Below are 21,016 nucleotides of genomic sequence, written 5' to 3'. Positions count from 1 at the left end.
CCATGTTGATTTACAGCCAAAAAGTGTGTCAGAAATAAAGTCACGAAACCGAATGATAAAATCTGAAGAGTATTGATAGAATGAAAAATACATCATCCGCCTCTTTAAACATTGACTCGGTGGCTTCGTGACGTTTCTGCGGGGGGGCTGGGGGGGGTCCCCTGTCCCCGTGTTGAGGGATCTCACTTGGACATCAGCCATCAGCTCCTTCTCACTCTGCTTTGGGGACAAACCTTGTCGATACCGATAGAGCCCGACGCTCTCTTCACGCCGGCGTCGGTGCCAAAGCATGGCGGCGAACGCCCCTCGGAAAAACAAGCCGGCTGATACCGGCACATCATGCAGCCTGTCTGTCAGCCTGTCTGCACGCTTTAGCTTCCACAACACCAAGGTGCCAATTACCCTTCCGGGGGGGGGGGGGGGGGGCATCAAGGTTTGTTATGTTAATTCGGTCTGTGGGTGTCGGGTTGTATGACGGGGAGCATGTTGTTGTCTGACAGTTTGTTTGTGTGTGTACTTGAGTGTGCATGAGTTTGCCAGGCGTCGGTGAGTCTGCGGGGGGGCCCCATGTTTCCCGTATTGACGAAAAAAACATAATAACCTTTCAGATGTGCTGCATGTCACCGCGCTGATCCAGGGGCTACATTATGCCGAGTGGCAGATGTGGAGCTTGTCACGGCCGCACAACTTGACAATGGCAATGTGAGCGTGTGGTGTGGTTTTGATGGTTTGTTTGTCATGCTTTGTTTCGTACGTACAGAGCAACACACGTGTGTTACCTTTTTATGTTAGTTGTGTTCACGTAGAACATTGGAGGAGCTGATAAACATAATTAAACACATCTTAATGAGGGTATACATTGCACTGCATGTGTTCATGTATGGGTTTGATACATGTGTCAATATGTCTCCGTGTGCGTGTGCCCTGGTGTGTTACATGCAGGTGTGTGTGTGTGTGTCTCAGTGTGTGTTTTTGTAGAAGGCGGGAAGGTATTTACTTTGCCCCACATTCCGAGGCATCGGCAGCGATGCAGTGGGAATCATAGGGAGAGACGACAGCGAGAGAAAAGAAAACCTCATGCTGAGAGAAAAGCATCTAAAGAGACTTAGCAAGAGGAAGATGTGAGTGTGTGTGTGTGTGTGTGTGTGTGTGTGAGTGTGTGTGCGTGTGTGTGTGCGTGTGTGTGTATTGATGGGGGGGAGGGATGTCATTTTTTAACATAAAAAAAAAAAATGAGAAGAGAGCATGAGGCTTGATGGGGGGGGATAAAAATACGTTCAAAGGAAGAGGGGGGAGGGGGGGTTAAGACAGAGACGAGATCAAGGACGAGAAAAACAGAGAAGGAAAGAGAAGCATAACGACTGCAAAGAGGAAACAGCATCACAATGTCAGAAGACGCTGCCGCACACCTGGAGGGGAAGAGGAGAACAGGGGGAAGGAGAGCGAGGAAATGAAGCTGAGGTGAGAGAGGATAGAGGATAGAGGAGCTAAAGACAGATTGAAGACAGAGCGATAGAAGCCGGGTGTAATGTGGAGTCGATTGAAGAGACACTGAGAGTGACTGAAGCTGCAGAGTGACACACGGGATACTTAGAAACACACACACACACACACACACACACGTCAGGAAGCTGCGGTGTCTTTCTGCCGAGAAGCCAAACAAGGTGAAATTGTGTTGCACATTTCAGAGGAGGAACGGGAAATCTTTCATTTCAAAAGGCTCCACATTTCCTCTTGGCCAGCAGCCCCTGCACGGATAGGTGATCGTTGTGGGAGTTCGTTGCTGTAAATAAGAGGATGATGATAAACCCGGCACACAAAGTGATCACCCACTGAGCCCAATGCAAAAAAAATGGAATCTTCCCAACTTTTAGCCTTGGAGCTGAAAGATGAATCCGATGTTTCAAAGCAAAAAGTTAATCCACATCTGAGTCATCTGCCTTTTTCTTCTTGACTCCTCTTTCCCGAAGAAAGTGGAGCGATGTGTTGAATACACAGTCCGTTTAGTTTTAAGTTTCTTCAAACAGAAGGAGAACTTTGATTTCCCTGGTCAACTGGAATGTGTGTCTTTCTTTTCCTTCACCTTGGATTCTCAGTCAAAGGTCACATTCGGTGTTTCTCGACAAAAATTTGCATTGAGCGCATTGTCCTTCTTATAACACATTTGCAACACTTTTCTTTTTGTTTATATTTAAAACCTGGATTTGTTTACAGCCACACAACCCTATTTGCATTCTTCTTATTCACCGTCTCCAAAAAGCTCGCTAACAATTCAAATATGCATAAAAAGCTAACTTACCCATTTTTCCCAATTTGTTACCATGCAGGTTCAAAAGAAACATGATGTCGCCCACCTGACCACTAAATGGGCTCTAGCCTGGTTTCCATGACATGAGTCTTTGTCGCACAAAACATTGCATCATTGTAAACGTGACTGTGGAGAGCATCTCCTGTTTCACTTGACCCATCTCTGTGAGAATAAACCTGGACGGTGACTTGGAGGCGACTCTCTCTCTCTGACTGACATCCCAGTGTATATGCCAGTTATGCATGGAGGGAGAGAGGAGGGCGACATAGGGAGAGGGAGAGGGAGAAAGAGAGAGAATGGAGGGAGAGAGGAGGGCGACATAGGGAGAGGGAGAGGGAGCAAGAGAGAGAATGGAGAGAGAGAGCGTCCTTTGATGTTTGTATGCTGATCCGGTGTTTAGGACACAAGCAGGTAAACATCCGAGGCTTCTCCGTCATCCGGCTCCTGGAGGCTTTGATCAGGACCACGCTGAAAGATGGTGTTGATGACTCAGTGGAGCCTGAATACTAAAGAGAGGCCCACTACACACAAGTATTACTGTACGTACAAATACTTCTACATCTACAGTGCGTTAATGCAGCACAAACACACACTCGCTATACACACACACACTCTCCTCTCTTAATCTTTCATTTCAACTTTTGAACTCCTCCATTTCTAGCCGCTTTTCACCCGGACGTGCACACACACACACACACACACAATACCACAAAAACCTTTTAACACCGACTCTTCACCGCTGATTGGGGTGCGAGTCAGATGAGAGCCAGCAGCCGGGAGGCAGAGTGCTTCAGCCGCATCTGGCTAACCTCAGCCGACAATTCAATCCCAGGGAACGAGTGAGGAGAATCTGAGAGACATCGGGGGGGATTAAGGAACGAGGCGAACCATCATATCACATTGCAGAGACGGTGTTAAATAAAGAAATGGCTGAAACAAACATGCACTCCAACAACACTAGTGTTTTGGAGACTTTTCCATGGAGACACGACCAAGTTCTGAGAGCAGAAAGTTTTGAACGTCCGTCCTTCTTTTCCATTCTGAACCTAATCGGCAAGTTTTTCCTACTTTGGGCAGATTTAGGTGTGAAAATGATATTGACTGTCAATACCCCAGAGATACAAAAAGCTATTTCTCACTGGAAACGACAGATAATCAAGTTTCATCACCTGAAAAATGTGTATATACATTCTTTCTTGTCCTTGTGGTGCAGAATGAGTCAAGGGATGAAGGGAATATTCTACTTTGGAGTAAACTACCTGAGAGGCTCTGTGAGTTTTTATATTACTGTACTTTATGTTCTGTCAAATTATAAGGATGGGATCAGTTTTGAAGGAAGGTGGTGTTTGTGAGACAATGAGACATTTGAGTGAACATTAGTGTAGTCCTTCTTCATGTGTGTTGCATTTTGTTGAATATTAGCTTTTTTGAAACCACAACTCTGAGTCACTGAAGATAGACATAGTGAAATAGTTTGAGACAGTAGAAGGCCATTCAAAATCTTGTTTAACAAAGTTGTGTTACACCTACCTGACCACAAACCTGAAAGATAGACGATAGAACTCAAAATGATTTCTCTCTACTGTCCTCATATTGTTTGGTTCATCCTTGTAAACCACTTTGTGCAATAAAAACTTATTGAAGAGGGACAGTAAAGCTCTCTGAAGGAATCAGCTCGCTAATGGTCAGCTAGCAAATGGACCACGCTGCCAAGGCCAAAAGGAATGAATTGAATTTGCTCAGGTCTTAATGGTATAAAGGGTAAATACAATGGGTTGATGGCTGTTTCCAGCAAACGTATATCAACAAAACAACTACAATGAAAAAGGAGCGTGAACAAATCACTCCCTATTTATCATATTGTGCCTCTGCCATTTTATTCAAGTGTCTGAATTCTGAGTGTGTGAAATTTTCCACCAAACAGTGCCCCTCAAAAATTCAACAATGGGACAAAAACCACAGAGGTCACGGTTTCTGCAGTGGGCAACAATACCACAATACACAATGTGTTTCACTGCTGAGCGTCCGCTGTATCGTGTAAAGGGAATGAGCGAACAAGGGTGAGATTCCAAATCCTAACCCACTCGTATTATGGAGCAACTCTGTGAAGTTTATTTATCAGGTAGATATTTTAGTTTTTTTCTGCCGCATGTGTCTAAAAGTGAAGATGCCGCCCTATCACATTGAAATAACAGCAATGTGACTTTCATGGAACTCCCACTGGATAATCCAGCGACTTCACTGTGCAGAGATTTCGTCGGAGCAACTTCCTGCATAAGAAATTGTCCCTACGACAACATTTGACAGTGTGTGTGACACTAATGAAATTCCGTTCACCTTGACTGTATTTGGGTCGGAGGCAGATTCCTCCAGTGTGTGTTTTTCTTATAAAGGTTGAACCGACGTTTCGAGAATAGGAGGATTCCACACACACACACACACACACACACACACACACACACACACACACACACATCTTAAATTAAAAGCAGGGAAATTATTCATGCGCTGTCGTAAATTTTGACATTATCAAGAAAATGACACTTAAAGGGTAGAAGACTGTGAATATGAGTCCTGCACTGGTAACCACTATGAATTAAGGACGGCTCTCTCTCTCCTCTGGCTGCTTCCTGCCTCTCATCAGTTTTAAACAATACCTTCGGCTGCAGGAACCAAGAATCTCCGATCAGGCAACCTGAAGGCTGAAGGTGTTGGGTTCTAACAATTTCTCATACAATGACATTTGTCCTTTTAATGTCTTGCAACATGAGTCCAGACCAAAAAGCCGTGTTTCACTAGTTTTCATCTCTGACCACACTTTTCGTGGCAATGATGCAAAGTGCTTTAGAAAGAAGAAACAACCACAAAACAATGGAATATGAGCAGAGAAAACAGAACAATGAGGAATATAGAATTATATTAATAAATAAATAGGATTAGTCCATGTAAAGAAGAGCCTGTGTCAAGGATCTGTTAAAGAAGGGATTTAAAAGAAGCTTCAGAATCAGTCTGTTGAAGTTTCATTGACAGCATAGGCCTGGTAAGCCTGAGTAACAAAGGGAGACCTGGGCATCATCAGTAAATCTGTGAGGTATTTGGGTGGGAGGACTTTAAAGACCTCAGGTGGAACCCAAAAGTTCACTTTCCTCACTCCACCGGGTTGAGAAGTTAAAATGTTGAATTACTCTTAAGTTAATTGAGTTGTTTGGACGAGGTTGTGGGCGAATGGTACAAAGAGCATGACCTTCACACCAGCTGCATCCGTGGTCCCACTGGTCGTTAGGTCCAGGCAACACAAGCACTTAGTGATGGTTTTATATAAATAAACATGTTGTGTCTGAAATTACTGCAAACTTGTTCTGGATTAAACCAGACTGTATATACTTTCTCTAATACTTTGTGGATAAAAAACATCATTTATTCATATTAAACTTTTTTTCATAAAGTATTTGCTGTTGGAAATTAGTTAAATAAATAAATATTATATAAACACAGTTGCTCGCAGATGGAGCGGCGTTAAAAGAAAGACACACCAATTCCTGCGGCAGTGACACCAACACACACATACACACACACACACACACAAAATAACACACACCCACACCCACACACACACACCAGTTCTGTGAGGAAGATACATGACGTAAGTGAGAGTGCATTCTCATGTCTTTTTTGGCCAGTGCAGTGTGTGTGTTTAATTCCAGATGACACACAGCCTCAGAGGCAGCGATGCAGGGACACACACACTCATCCACGTATGACTACACACACACACACACACACACACACACTCCAACATGTTCTGTTCTGAGTAGCTTAATACAACTTAATATATCCTGGCACATTAGCCCTTTCTTAGATTGAGTATCCTCACTCATCGAGATCTGTTTCAACCCCCCCGCCACACACACACACACACACACACACACACACATAAACACACACATTTCCATCCAAGCACACAAAGACACACGTACACACACAGTGGATGCCCAAAGTGCTAACGCTCAGACGGTAGTCATCCATAAATGTATCAGTGCACAATCAATAGGCAAAGCACATTTGTCTTGGATGGAAACCCACAATCGTACAAATTAAAAAAGAAAGATGGAAAACTCCTCTTCCATCTGCTCTTCCTCCTGCTGGCCTCCTCCTCCTCCTCCTCCTCCTCCTCCTCCTCCTCCTCCTCCTACAACTCTTCCTCATCCTCCTCATCCTTCTCCTTCTCCTTCTCCTTCTCCTTCTCCTTCTCCTTCTCCTTCTCCTTCTCCTCATCCTCTTCCTCTTTCTTTCCTCTTCATTTTTGCTTATTTCTTTTTTTTTCTAACCCTGATTTCATGCAATCTCATTACCCCCCCCCCCCCCCGCTCTCTGCCTCTCCCTTACTTTTGTCCTCAGTCTGCACGTATTTCCACTTTTCCCCTTCCATTCCTCTCTTTGTCTCACTCCCTCTGTTCTTTCCTATCACTCCTTTTATCCTCATTCCGTGCATCTCTCCCTCTGTTCCTCTCTCTCTCCCTCTCTGCGTCTCCCTTTTAGTTGTTAATCAGAGTTGATTGGGAGCAGAGCGAGCCGAGAGGAGCTCCCCAGTGGATCAATGCATCTAAATGATCTGCTCAAGGATCCCTTTAGAACCTGCGAAACTCGCTCTGATAGGGCACCGAAGCATGAAGGAGGCACTCATTACATCTAACTCACTTCCTGATTTGCCCTCTGGGAGATAGATAGGACTGGCGTTATTGGGATAATTTGTCCCAAAGCTAAATATCCCACTAACCAAAAGTGCTTAGACCGAAATGTCTTCATTCGAGGCAATCAATTACTACCAAGGTGAGGAGGAAAATGATGAATTTGTTTAAAGAAGGCGTCTGTGTGCGCGCACGCCATCTGAGACGAGGAGATTTGTTTATGCTCATTTGATTGCAGCCATCTTCCTGCGTCTCAAAATTTACCGAGCTCGGAGAAACAAGATTTGATAACGTGCAGCAGCTGAATCTTAAACGCGTTTCGATGTGGTACATTTGAAATCAAAGTGATCGTGGCCATATGGCGAAGGGTGACGATAACGACAAATGCCAGAGGAAGGGATCGCTGCAGACACATGCATATATCACACATGTGAATTTAAAACATCCTTTAAAGTGTTTAGTGAAGAATATTGAAAGTGAAACGTGAATATCAAATTCACTGTGGGTCGTGGGAGACATTTGAGGAGCGCTGTAAATAAAACATCTGAAGTATTAAAAACTTTAAAGATGCTGAGTCATTTTGTAGCTGTAATCTTTATATTCTTTAGTATATTAAGCTAAAACTGTTTTATGAATACGTCTCGTGATGTTCTCTATACTTTTAAGTATTTCATCCACAGCCTGGGGGGGATTAGTCGTCTGTGTCACAAAGCTCCATTTTCTGTCAGCTACTGAAATGTTTCTTCATAACCATAAACACTGACGCTGTGAGTTGAGCTCAAATTCACCATCCTGCTGCGGGGAAATACTCACAAGAGCATCAAATATGCACCAGTGCATTGGTAGAAACACTCCCTAACTAACGCACCGCAGTCCTGTTTGACTCATTTCTGCAAAAGAGGGTAGAAAAACAGTATCAAGCTGTTTTAGAGGAGGATTTAGACTCTTTTAAAAAATGCGAGTAGGTGTTCATGACCCATTTTTAGACATTTTCTGTTCTCAGAAGGCGCCGGCGGGCCTGAGGCTGGGGTTCACAGACAGGGTAGAGGAGTTGAAAAGTTCAATCATAACACACAGTTGGCTTTTTCTGCTTTTTATCTTTTAATGGCATTTGTTGGCAATGACGAAAAATATAGAATATCACAGGTCTCATCCTTTAGGGAGAGAGAGCGTCTCACTCCAGCGACTTCGAGATTGTAAACACGAGTCCCGCTTCCCGTGCACACGAGCAACATTGGCACAAAACCATAAACCTAAAGAGAGCTTGTATTATGTGGGGGAAAGCATGCAGCCATATGGTTGTAATATATCATAACTAGCAGAGGCTTTTGAAAGGAGACGGGCGGAGATGCCAACTTATGTTTCTCCATATGTTACCTGCACATGATCCTTGACTCGCTGCCAGAAGGAGGAAGAAGGAAGGAAAACTGCAGATTCCTCCACAATGTGTTTCTATGCACTGCTCGTCTTCTTCACTAACCCCCGACCCACTTCTATTCACCACGCCGACCTCGGTGATGTGGGATGTGTATGGAACTAAGTGGACTCTTACCACAGCTGCCTGTATACAATGCTTTAGGCGACAGGATAATAATGTGTGACCTCCTCCATCACATGACCCACTTCTCCTGAGTGTTCAGGAGAAGTGAGCTCTGACAGGAAGTAAGACTGGCTCTCTAACATATGAACCTTTCCCATGATGCATAGCTGACAAAGATAAATCCTATTCTATTAAATAAGTCCTACAAAACACCCTGTTCTATGTTCTTGCTATATGCAATGACCCTCTATAATAAAACATTGGAAACATTGCTGTGACCTCTCAGCTTCCTGTGGAGATGTGCAAACACAGAAATGTCCAAACAGCAGTCATGATATTTCATTTGATTGCCGTGCACAGCGTGATTGCACTAAACCGACCCTCACCGCAGTTTTCCTTTCGCCGTGCAATCATTCAGAAACTCGATATAGGTTGTAAATATTTATGGTTTTGTACGGATGTATTTTTAAACTAAACTGTTGTCGAATGGACGTCTGTCCACTGATTCAATGCATATCCCTCACCCTGTTCATTTCTTGAGGAAACTTTAATCTCCGTTCCTTTGTGTCTTGCAGGTTCTGGCACGGAGAGTACAGGGTGGCAGTGAACATCAACGACTATCTGGACATCTACTGTCCTTACTATGAGGGTCCTCCGTCCCACGGGCGCATGGAGCGCTACATCCTCTTCATGGTCAACCACGAGGGCTACACTTCCTGCCAGCACAGGATGCGTGGCTTCAAGCGCTGGGAGTGCAACCGTCCCAGCGGTCCTGACGGACCCCTGCGCTTCTCAGAGAAGTTCCAGCTCTTCACTCCCTTCTCCCTGGGCTTCGAGTTCAGGCCCGGACATGAGTACTACTACATCTGTAGGTTATCAGCCTGGCACTCTTACTCCTTATATGTGTGAGTGCGTGTGTGTGTGTGCAGGTTAAAAGAGTGTTTGTCTGTTTGTTGTGTGCATGTGTGTTCGTGTTTGCATGTAATCCAACCTCCTGTTCAATATGCATTTGTAAGCCACGTGTAAATATGCAATCAACGGAAGCTGATTGAGGGAGTTCTCAAACACAGCCCGCCATGTCGCTCGCACAGCCACAGGCGAGCATACCCCCCCACCCCATCCCCCCCCCGCACTCGCTCACGCTCCTTATTTCTTGATGTATCTCTCTGCTTCTGTGGAGAGTGTAAGTGGTGTGCTCAGCAAAGTGGTAAAAATGTCACCGGGCGTAGTTTGTAATCATTTTTATATTAGCCGTATTGATGTTTCTCCTCACATCAACCAGTGATGTATTAGTATCACAGATGGGCTTCGCCCCCTGGGACTGTTCTTCTGAGCAGAGTTAAAACGCTATCATTCCCCCGCCGGGCATGAGACAAATAGTTTCTTCAAATTCCTCTTAAACATTGTTTTCAGCTGCCAGATGGGGGGGATAGATTTACTGCATCCGAACAGTTTACTGCGAGATCACTGGGTTATCAGAGAAATGCACATTAAATTGACTTTGAAAAGCTTTGCTGGCGATGCCCAAACTTTCCCGGCCGCTGCTCGGAAAACAGCCACTTCACAAACTTCAGACGTGACGACTTCCTGTTTGGATTCACAGAGCAGCCGGGGAAATGTCTGCAAAGGAACAAATGATCGATTGTGTTGATTTTGTGGCGAGAAGTGAGAAGATGCATTGTGCAAACTTAGCATTAACTACTTTGAGGAGTCAATAATGGTTCAGATGTAACTTTGAAAGGTTAAATCTATTAGACTTACTCTGAAGCTGTAACTGTTGTATCTGCCCAATGGTCAAAGCTATTACCTCCACCATGGAGAACATGTTTTCACCGGTGTCCAATACAGATTACACAAAAACAACTCAACAGATGTCCACCAAACTTTTGTGGAAGGAAGAGAGGAATCGTCTTTCACATTGCGAGATCTTCAACGTTTTACCTGTTCTCCCAGGAATAATAATTTTAATAATCAGAGTTTTTACTTTCATATCAAAAGCTGCTTGTCAACATTAATTCTTTAAGACGTCTCCTCATAAAGTCGACGAGGAGCATGTCTGCCTCTAAGCAGGTCGCCTTCATTTATCCCTGTGGTGCAGCTCCACACTCTGAAAACCGACCTTAACCTCTTCAGTTGGAGATGAAGCCTTCCCACCATGACCCATAATGGAATGAGGGTCTCAGTCTCCCAGTCTAAGGTCGCCATGCAGGTACAACATATTTCTTTGACTGACAGTGATTTGTCCTTGGACCTCACAGATGTCATTATATCTCCATACTGACACATGTTTAAATTGAAATTTACTTAAGTAATATTACTCTTGAATGTAATTTCTGAAAATCAAACTGTAACGCACAACAGTACTTTATTGTTTTTTACAGATGATGAGATAGAAAGCAAAACTATTTGTCGTAAACGAGACAAAATGATACCAAATACTGCAAATATACTTTTTGTCTGTGACATAGAGCTAAAGACACGAAGGTTGCAGTCGCCCTAATGTCCTTGTGTACTTTCCCAGTCGGTACACACACACACGCACAAACTCACACTCTTTTGTTTTCTGTCTCATGTAAGGATGGACAGGGCCCCTCCAGAGTTGTATAGTTGCTGACTATAGTACTGTCTCTCTGGGACCCCTGAGGGTTGTGTGTATTCCGCAAGGCTTGAGTGTGTGTGTGTGTGTCTTGGGGGGTAGGGCTGGTTGTGGGGTCAGTTGTCAGGCAATTGTGAGTCCATGAAAGGCCATGTCCATCATCTTGAGTGACAGGCGCACATACATTTTTGTCTCTCGCTGTTTCTCACATGCACAGATGAACAACACACGCGCACACACACACACACACACACACACACACACACACACACACACACACACACACACACACACACACACACACAAACACACAGAGTCATCCACACATGAACAGGTCAGTATTGATGTGTAATGACTGCATGGGACATTTTTAACCATTCAGCCCTTCCAATGATTGTGTGTGTGTGTGTGTGTGTGAGTGTGTGTGTCTGTGTGTGTGTGTGTTTATGTGTTTGTGTGTGTGTGTGCATATGTTTGTGTGAGTGTGTGCTCTCTACAGATATTCTACAGAGTAAAACACATAAATCTTTGATGCTGATTTGCAGCCGGACCTGTTTGCCTGTGTGTATGTGTGTGTGTGTGCCTGTGTGTATGTGTGTGTGTGCCTGTGTGTATGTGTGTGTGTGTGCCTGTGTGTGCACGTCGACGTGTGTGTTTGTCATGTGGTTGACATGTTGACAGGTCGGCTCCACCTCTTACTTCTCCCAGCTGCCATCTGATGAGGTTGAGTGATTTCCAATGGGTTTTCGGGGGGGGGACTGTGGATGTGCTGGGAACAAGAGGCACTGCAAGAGCTGATAAGACTTTTGAGAAAAAAGAAGAAGAAGACGAAAGTGAAAATTGTTGGAGGTCACAGAGAGAAGAAAAAAGGGGGGGAGAAGGAGGAGAAGGGGGTATCTCTCCACCTCTCTTTCTCTCCCAGTGTTGCCATTTTCCAGTCAAACAGTGGGGAAGCCAAAAACAAAGAGGTGAGGCGGGACAGAGAACCTGACGCCAGGCCAGCGGCGCGTCGCCACAAAACAATCTCTCTGCACGCTGTCAGGAGGGTAGGTGGAGGATTTGAAGAAATTGGAGGCAAAGGAAGTGGGCTACAGAGAAGGCATGAAAGGGTGAAGGAGGTGAAGGGCAGAGGGAAGGATGGAGGGAGGAGTTGTGGGCAGAGAAAGAGGGAGGAGAGGGCAAGGGAAGGGTCGGATTTATTTCCTGTGCGCGGCGGATCTTGGTGATGGCCCTCTTTCGGGTCACCGTCGGCTCTGGCTGATGCGGACTTCCTCAGGGGAGAAGGCCACAAGGTCTCCACGCACGCTGCCGCAACCCATCAGGGTTTGTGCGCATATTCCTCAACACAATCCGCACATATACGTGTGTGTAGTGCTGGTCACCCGTCACCTCTGAGGTCTCCACTTCTATTTCACATCAGAGTGAAGTGCGACTAAAAACCCAGATTCAGTTTCATTCACTGCACTTTGAAGTTTGAACTACAGTCACTTTTCAACATCTTTGAGGGATTCAGACGGGGGGGGGGGGGGGGGCTGAGCGGTCAGCACCGTCACCTCCGGTCGGCGCCACAGCCGTGAGGAATTTGCATGGATTTCATTCCCCGTTTCCAAAAGACATTCAAGTCAGGTCGATTGGAGAGCGGCTTATTTCCCTGAGGTGTGAATGGGAGTGTGACCGGATCCCAGTATGTGGGCTCATCCCAAGTGCCTAGCATGTTTACGGGAGTAGCTTCGGACCATGGGTGCATTTAGAACTTAAAAGCGCATTATAAAAAATTAAAAATATAATATATCTAAATGATTGAAGCAATAAATTACATCGAAGAAGTAATAGGCTGCAGTAAAGTTATTCAGCGTAAAATACTGCCCTTCCTTTGCACTCATGATTAACCAGCCGTGACATATTTCTACAGACTTGATTACAATTTTGTGTGTTTCACTTTGCGCTAACAATTGCCCAGTGAAGGAGAAGAGATGTCTGCACGTATCTGTGTCAGAGGAAAAGAGGCCAGCGTCACAGACGTCTCAGAGTTTCTAAAATGGGGACGGTGCTCGACCACCGGCCTGTGACACTTGTTCGAGATCAGTCAAAGTGAATTAAAATGAATTTGGAAAGATAACAGTTGATATAGCCGGGTCCTGCATTGTTACTTAAATGATAAGGCTTCTTCATGATCTTTGTTAATGCGCACAAATTCCAATACAAAGGCCCAAACCTGGCTAATCACCAAGCTCATTTGTTCCTACCAAAGACATACATAGATGTTAAGAAATCTATAATTTCTATAGGTTGATACCTCCACCAAGAAGCTAATGTTGCCCCCTGTCCATTTGTTGGCTGGTTGTTTGGATTGTAAGCACGACTACACAAAAACAACAGATTTTAACGAAACTAGGTGAATGTTGCAGAATCCATTAAGATCTGGATCGGGGGCAGATCCAATAAGTCTTCTCACTTTCCATAACATTTTGAGATGATGGAGTTTTTCCAGTTAATGGCTCTTAATTGAAGAAATCAGTCACGTTTGGTGAACTGGTATTTATGAGTGTGTGAGATTTGGCGCCGCTTGATTGGATTCAGGGGACTAGGGGTGTAGGAGCTCTACTGAGTGGCATCTAGACTCGCACAGAAGTAAATAGAGCTTCTGTTGGAGATCAGCTGTGCAATGATACGCAGTTGGGGATCTAGTGAGTTTACAGCAGGACAATGAATCTGAGATTTCACCCAAAATTGTGTTGTTGAGTGTAATTGGTTGTTTGTGTCTGGTTAGCCATATTCCGACATGAACCTTAACCCTTTATCAGTGTCCAGGGTGTACCCCGCATGTCACCCAGTGTCAGCTGGGATTGGCTCAAGTGCCACAGCTGGTGGAGGGATAATGGACGCTCAGGTCTTGTTTTGGTTCCCAATAAGCTGCATATCACCAAATAAATGTGTTTCATTTGTATTTTCTTGTTGACCGGATTTATTATAAAGAGAGGAATGGGAGTGATGGGAGGCCCCTTGGTTTGTTTTTTGCGACGGGGGCTCACAAACAGATTAATCAGGCCATGGCCACAGCAATCTCTCCTCTCTCATCAAGCCGCTAACCACCTGATAATAAGCCTCCAGCCCTCAGTGACAGAACACTATCAAACTTTTATTAAATGTCCCCAATTACTTCACGAGTGCAATCAGCGGCGCAAATCACTTTATCTCTCTCGGCTAATCTCCTCGTCCAATCTCTCTGCTTCTGTTTTTTCTCTTCACAGCGTCTCCTCACCCGAACCATGTGGGGCGGGCGTGTCTAAAGCTGAAGGTGTATGTCAGACCTCCAGGTGAGTCACGCTCCAGCTACACAACCACACTCGCGCACAGACACACACTCGACCGACGCACACCGAGGTCCAGATTGGCTATCAAAGTAAAATTAGGGGGGGGATAAGAGGCTTGATAGAATGCCCCGGCAACAGTCTCTGCTCTGATTCACAGGCCGGCCAGGCAACACTTTAACACCTTCTGCACAGACACACACACATTCTGACACATAAGAATGCACAGGCGCAAAAACACACACACATTCTGACACATGCCGGTGCACACATAAGAATGCACAGGCGCAAACACACACACAGACGCGGAGAAGAGGCCCAGGCACAAAGTGGCATACGCACATCACATCACATCACATCACATCACATCGCTCTGGGTGTGAGGGAGACCTTCTGTCCTTGTAAAGAGAGAAGGGGGCAGGATGAAAGTGCTCTCTTAAAACGTTAGCGGGCCGCAGCGCCGCTCTATTAGCTCGATTTACTCACGAGAAACCAGAGAGCAATCTAATAATAAACCAATCGCATACAGAAGAAGCCTAATCTAATATTAGACACTTCATCTTTTTTTATGAAATCCACCTCATGCACCAGCCATGTGGTAAAAAGATGAAGCAGGTCTTCTTCCCCCCCCCCCCCCCCCCCCCCCCCCCACCAAACAGCAGGCAGCCTGGTAACACACACACTCTTTAGAAAATAGCTCCTTTCAGATCGCTGACACCAGAGCAGACGTGTCGGCCAGTGATAGTTGCCCGTTTCAAAAAATAGCTAGACGGTGGACTGGCAGACACCGGGGGATCAGGTTGCAGCAGGCATTACGCTAACCTTGCGTTATCCTGAAAATCTACCTGAGCGCCTTTTTCCAAAGACGCCCTCGTGAGTTTTCCTCGACCCAAAGCCAGACTGAGGAATCAAACCCGGGTAGCAACACGTCTCCCCAGATAACGACACGGCTTTGAAGATCTCACGTACAAGGATGAGAGTCGGCCTTCGCAGCTTTCAAGGCTCAGATCATTCCATCTCTTTTTCACTAAGGGGGAAGGAAATTCTCTCCTCCTCCATAATTACTGAAACAACATACGTTCTTTTATTCTGTCATTGCTGCGGCTCCTCTCTGAGATCCTGCTCTCTCTCTTTCTTTTTTTTTGTGCTGTTAAAGTAATCTGTCTGACATTGCAACTTCCATCTCGTTTTGTGAAATACTGTCACTCGGGCGAGCTGTGAGGGGCTGCATGTGTGTGTGTGTGTGTCTGTGTGTGTGTGTGTGTGTGTGTCAGCTGCTCCAGATTCTGAGTCTCTGTGATTAAACTGTAATTAGGTTGGTTAAACCCCCTGCAGAGCTCAGTTGCTGTCGTCCTCTCCTCCTCCCTCTTTCCTCTTTCCTCATCCTTCTCTGCCATCTTCCCTCAGCCTCTCCCCGGCTGTTGAAGGGTGAGACTTCTCCAGTTTGTCGCTCACGTTCCACACTGTACCCCCCCCCTTGGACAGTCTTGCCTGTCTACCCATTGTCTCTAAATCCACTTCCTCCCTCGTTCATCCGCTCTCAGATTGTCTTGTCTCTCCGTGTCCCTCTCTCAGTTCAGGGCTTTTGTTCGTGCTCCTCTTCTCTCTGTTTCAGATGGGTCGGGATATGATTCTCCGGAGCCCTTCCTGACTGATGGAGGTCCGAGCCGGAGGCCAGGGTGCGTGGCCCTGTTAGCTGTTCTGGCCTCACTGGGACTCTCCTCCTGGCTGTGACCCCCCTCTCCCCCTCTTCCTGGAGCTCCCACCCAGGGTTGCTGAGCCGGGCTGGCTGTCCCTCTAAATCCACCACCCCTCAGGGAAGCCTTCTGTCTCCGTCCCTCCCCCCCCCCCTCCTCTCCCACCTCCACCTCTATACCACCACCAACCACCCCCACTGCCAGCCCCCCCTTCATGGCCCCGCCGTGGACACCCTACCCTGGCCTGGCTGAGAGGGCTGGGGTCGTGAGCTGCCTGGGAATCGACCCTTCATCTCTGATCCCCGACTTCTGGGTGGGACAGCACCTCTCAGCCTGAAGAACACAAGGGAAATGTCTCTGCACTCATATCAGGGGGTCCTTTTTTGATTTGACTATTGACTTTTAGCCACCGATGGGGTAGATATAGCCGTGGCCATGATTAAACTTGTCGCGTGCAATTCCTATCATCCGATCACGGCAGGATGCATTTAGCGATAGGCCTGGATGCACAAAAATTGGATTTTTTTGCACACATTGCTATCCCATCCTCACACCAAGTATTGGACGTGGCCAAGCTTGAATTGTAATTGGAATTCTGCACTGCATCTGGATGAATTCCAGCTGCAAGGAGAAAAAAAAAGAAGAGCCGATGTACAGAGATGGCGAGGAAGGAGAGCGGCCCGGCCTGTGCGGAAAAAATAGAATAGAGAAACGACGCGGGCACCGATTTAAATATGGGAAATGTAATATTGTTTGTGTTGATATTTTCAGACCCAGTGTATATGCACAGCGACGTGATATAAAAGTCATAGAGATTGATTTTTTATGAGAAGCTCAGATATCATATTATAATGACAAGTATAACCGTAGCCTGTGTCAGTAGGAGGGTTTGGGGGGGTGTGTGGGGGCGAGGGGGTTTTCTGGGCGGTGTACATTTTTTCAGGTGGGACGTGTTTTGTCTTCGTGTTTCTAAACAAAGCATTTATCACGGCCTGGCCAGCACAGGCGTCTTCAGCACCGTCTACTGTCGACCGGGTCGGGTGACTTCTGGAACCATGTCTTTCTCATGTATGAATGTACCACTGGTCACCCACCTCTTTGTCTCTCTGTATTCTTATGTTTTTTTTGACTGTGGTCACTTACGGTACCTTCTCTTCTTCGGACTGGCAGGATAAATGGGGTTGGGGGTGGGAATATGGCGGGGGGGGGGGGGGGGTGTTAAAGGATGAAAGGGTGAGAAAAGGAGGCGACACTCAAGTTGCATGACCACTGTGAAACCCTCGGATCAATCTTGTTTGTAACGATGATATATTTTTTCATGGGGAACAATCAGAACCACCCTGCCACCGCTCTCTTGCTCTCCCAGAGACTCTGACATCTAAAGGAACAAAATATAAAAAAAAATAAATATCAAACATCTCTCCTCACGCGCTTTCTCCTGACTGGCTTTCGGTCATTTGATGGACCCGAGGGGGGGGGAAATTGACTGGAAATCCTCTCTCAGAGCCCAGGCCAGATCACAACAGACGTGAACACTGACTGAAGCTGGTCCTGGGTGTGGGGGGGTAAACCATAATGTCGGAAGTGCATAGACTGTGGTATATGAGGGGAGGTGTGTGTGGCAGCATCACAACAACAACAACCACGTGGGGCACTCATACACACACACACACACACACACATACATATACACATACAGTCTGTGATTACAAGGCTGTTCCTCTGGTGGGAGCATCCATGGACGTACTTTAAAGGGAACAGCATAACGAGAGAGGGAGCAGAGGAGGAAGAGAGAGAGAGAGAGAGAGAGAGAGAGAGAGAGAGAGAGAGAGTGTGCGTATCATGGGACTGAGACTTCTTTAATGTTTGGAAGTGAACATAATGAGTAAGCACTGTGAACACACACATGTACAGATACACACACACAACCACACACACACGCGTGCAGACATTAACACACAGACATTTTCATGGCATGCACATAATACACACACACGTACACACACACACACACAATACACACAAAAACGAGGGTAAGCACTTCCTTCCCTGTTTCATCTTATTTTTGTAGCATTTAAAATCACTGTTAATTACTCCTGTGTGGGATGCAGTGATGGGGTATAGCCTGTGGATGATTAAAAAAAATGTGTCTTCTCTTCTTCTATTCCACCGATGCTGTCCTGCTATCGTTCTCCTTCTTCTTCTCCTTCTTCTTCTTCTTTTTCTTTTTCTTCTTCTTCTTCCTCTTCTACTTCTTCTTCTCCTCTGGTTTGTGATCCATGGTCGGTAGTGGTAGGATGCCTCCAGGTCTCAGCGTCATGTATGAGTTTGTCTCCTTTTCTGTTCGTGGTGTTAATTTTGTGGAAGCTGACCTCATTCATTAATGTCAGTCGGTCAAGAGTAAACACAGGAGTCGGAGCGAGGAGAGAAACACACAAATAAAGATTGTCTTTTTGTCTACTCGGAAAAAACGAGACAAGTGAGTCGGGGGTTTTCTTCATTAGAAATGTGTATTCGTGTGATTGTATTCATGTCTCAGGCTCCTTCCTACCTGGGTCTTTATTTGGCCCCAGTCAATCTTCCTCTGACGTCAAAGTCCTGGCACGGAGAACGCTGAGCTCTGCCAGTCAAAGCATGAAATTATTCAGATGAAATCATCCTCTCCAATCTTCAGCTGTTTCTCCCTCAGCGATGTGACAGCTAATCTGAACTGCTGACAACGTGGAGACTGGATGGCTTGATGGCCTCTCCTCTCTTGTTTCCATCAGCTCTCCAGCAGGGTGGCCCATCAACTGCTTCTTTATGTGTTCTCGGCTTCATTTTAGAGGGAAATATTCTACTTGTTTTTACTGCACTACATTAATATCACAGCTTCAGTTCTCAGATTTTACATTAAAAAAAAAGCACAATCTGACCTCTTACTGAGTGTGCAGTTAGCATGTCACATGTCGGATGTTTATGAGTGCGTCTCGATTCTGGTGTTTTTTAAATGCATATTTTCACTTTGCGCATAAATAGAAATGAGTGTAAAGGCAGGAATTAAAAATAAATATATATTAAAGTAACACTTGAAAACAACAAATGCCAAATTTCCAACGCATTTTCTATCCATTGGGTTTGAGGTTTGACGAGTGCTCTTTCAGTCACTCAATCACATTGTGCCCTATATTCTCTGGTGCTTTAATGGCATCCAACTGGAGATGAGCTCCTCCAGCTCTTTTATCTCAATGCGCCTAACTCAAAATATTTGCATAACAGAAGTGGATGAAAAAGAGCTTCAATTTACTTGAATTCTGGGAATATGGTAACAATATTCGGAGGGAGAGTTGGCCTAGGGGCTGTTTTCCACTCCACATTCTCCCGTGGTTTCATTATAGGTAGGGTTGGTAAGTTGTTTCAGCCTGTCACTCACAATTCACAGAAAAGTCATCTTCTACCAGGTGTCAGTTTGTGTGCATGTGTTTTCAGAGCTTTGACCAGAGGGCAGATGGAATGTATTGGTCGTATAATGAAGTGGAGCCTTCTCTTGCTATTTTTACCAGGATCACCAATCCTAGCTTTAAATATATAAATGTAAAACATGTTTTGATTAAAAGAGGTTGATGTATTCATTATCTCTTTGAAAGAAAAACTTTTCATTCCCTCTTTTCTTACCTCATCATTTTTCATCCTTCAGATTTATCTTGTGATTAATCAAGTGTCCGGACTCTCAATTTGGGAACCACTGGATAAAGCTGGACCACCTATAACACTACAATATTACATATGCATTGATGCATCCCTTTTACCAGCCTTTTAATATAATGTATAATAACAATAGTCATTTTCCACTTCTGTGTTTGTAGTTTACTTAACAAGGGTCTGAATACTTCCTCCACCACTGTGGTTCACTACACAGAGAAGTTGCTCTGAAACTGGACAGGTTTGATCGTGTGGCCCTGAATAAAACACGGAACATTACATGTGATGCCTAAAGGCTAAAAGTCTTTAAAAAAAGAATATCAAATGTTTCCTCTCTTCCTAAAGCTCCACAGATTTCCAGGAGGTATATGGACATGAAGAGATAAACAATAGACCCTTTCCCCTAATGGGTATTGTAAGGGCCGGCATCGTGAAACATTTATCAGCCCCGCTCAAAAAGCGTCACTTGAAACCACCGACTTGTCTCTTTTAGCAGCAAGATGCAAAACGAATAGAAGAAATGTTGTTTTGGGGGGAAACTAAGGTGCATGAATAATAGATGAGGCCTGGCCTGCCATGTTTGGCCCAGCCGTGCAAAGCGGGCTAATGGCTATCGATGTCTCTGGTTTCCGTCAAATTGCTTCATATGAGAGCTCAATTTAAATGGAGAAAGAGTATATTCCAGTGAAAGGGAGACGAGGGAATAAAATTATCTCTGAATACCGAGACACGCGCTTGGTCAGCCAATTCTTTGTCCTGACAAGTATCGGGTGCCGGCGGAATTAGCCCAACGTAAAATTAAGCCCGATCAAGCAAGGCCTCGGAACCCTCGCATGCCCGTGTGAGAGGGAAAATGGAGGGAACGGAGCCAGAAAGGAACAGATGTGCTCCTTGAAATCATGAGAAAACCCGTCATCTGGACCATGTCACTGTCACACATGCTGTAAACACACCATTATATCCTTGTGTATTCTCCTCCAGATCGCATTAATCTCCTGTGTTATTTTAGCGTCTTTCATTGGCTGGCTTACATGTGGGACAATAATTGGCGAGAATCAAATTTGGCCTACATGATGTTAGTTTTGGCAACGACAAAAAAGGAAAATGCAGATGGCGACCCTTTTCACGCTCTCTTCCTCTTTCTTCTGTCCCTTCATCTCTTCTTCTGTTGATTTCTTACTCTTGCGGACACGTT

The 21,016-nt window shown here is 45.3% G+C and overlaps 1 protein-coding gene across 1 annotated transcript in view; it reads left to right on the top strand.

Annotated features, from left to right (window-relative positions):
- Nucleotides 1–16,287, top strand: part of efna2a (ephrin-A2a) — a 72,501-nt gene extending 56,214 nt beyond the window's left edge. Inside the window, exons 2-4 of the mRNA XM_062398168.1 lie at nucleotides 9,112–9,404; nucleotides 14,384–14,449; nucleotides 16,059–16,287. Of these exons, the coding sequence (XP_062254152.1) occupies nucleotides 9,112–9,404; nucleotides 14,384–14,449; nucleotides 16,059–16,177 (478 nt within the window). The 3' untranslated portion in view covers nucleotides 16,178–16,287. The remainder of the gene's footprint in view (nucleotides 1–9,111; nucleotides 9,405–14,383; nucleotides 14,450–16,058) is intronic.
- The last annotated feature ends 4,729 nt before the right edge of the window (nucleotides 16,288–21,016 follow it).

The sequence above is a fragment of the Platichthys flesus genome, chromosome 10 (assembly GCF_949316205.1).
Source record: "Platichthys flesus chromosome 10, fPlaFle2.1, whole genome shotgun sequence".
In the NCBI taxonomy this organism is placed as follows: Eukaryota; Metazoa; Chordata; class Actinopteri; order Pleuronectiformes; family Pleuronectidae; genus Platichthys; species Platichthys flesus.
The sequence above is the reverse complement of the archived record's forward strand: the minus strand, read 5'-3'. Positions and strand labels throughout refer to the sequence as shown.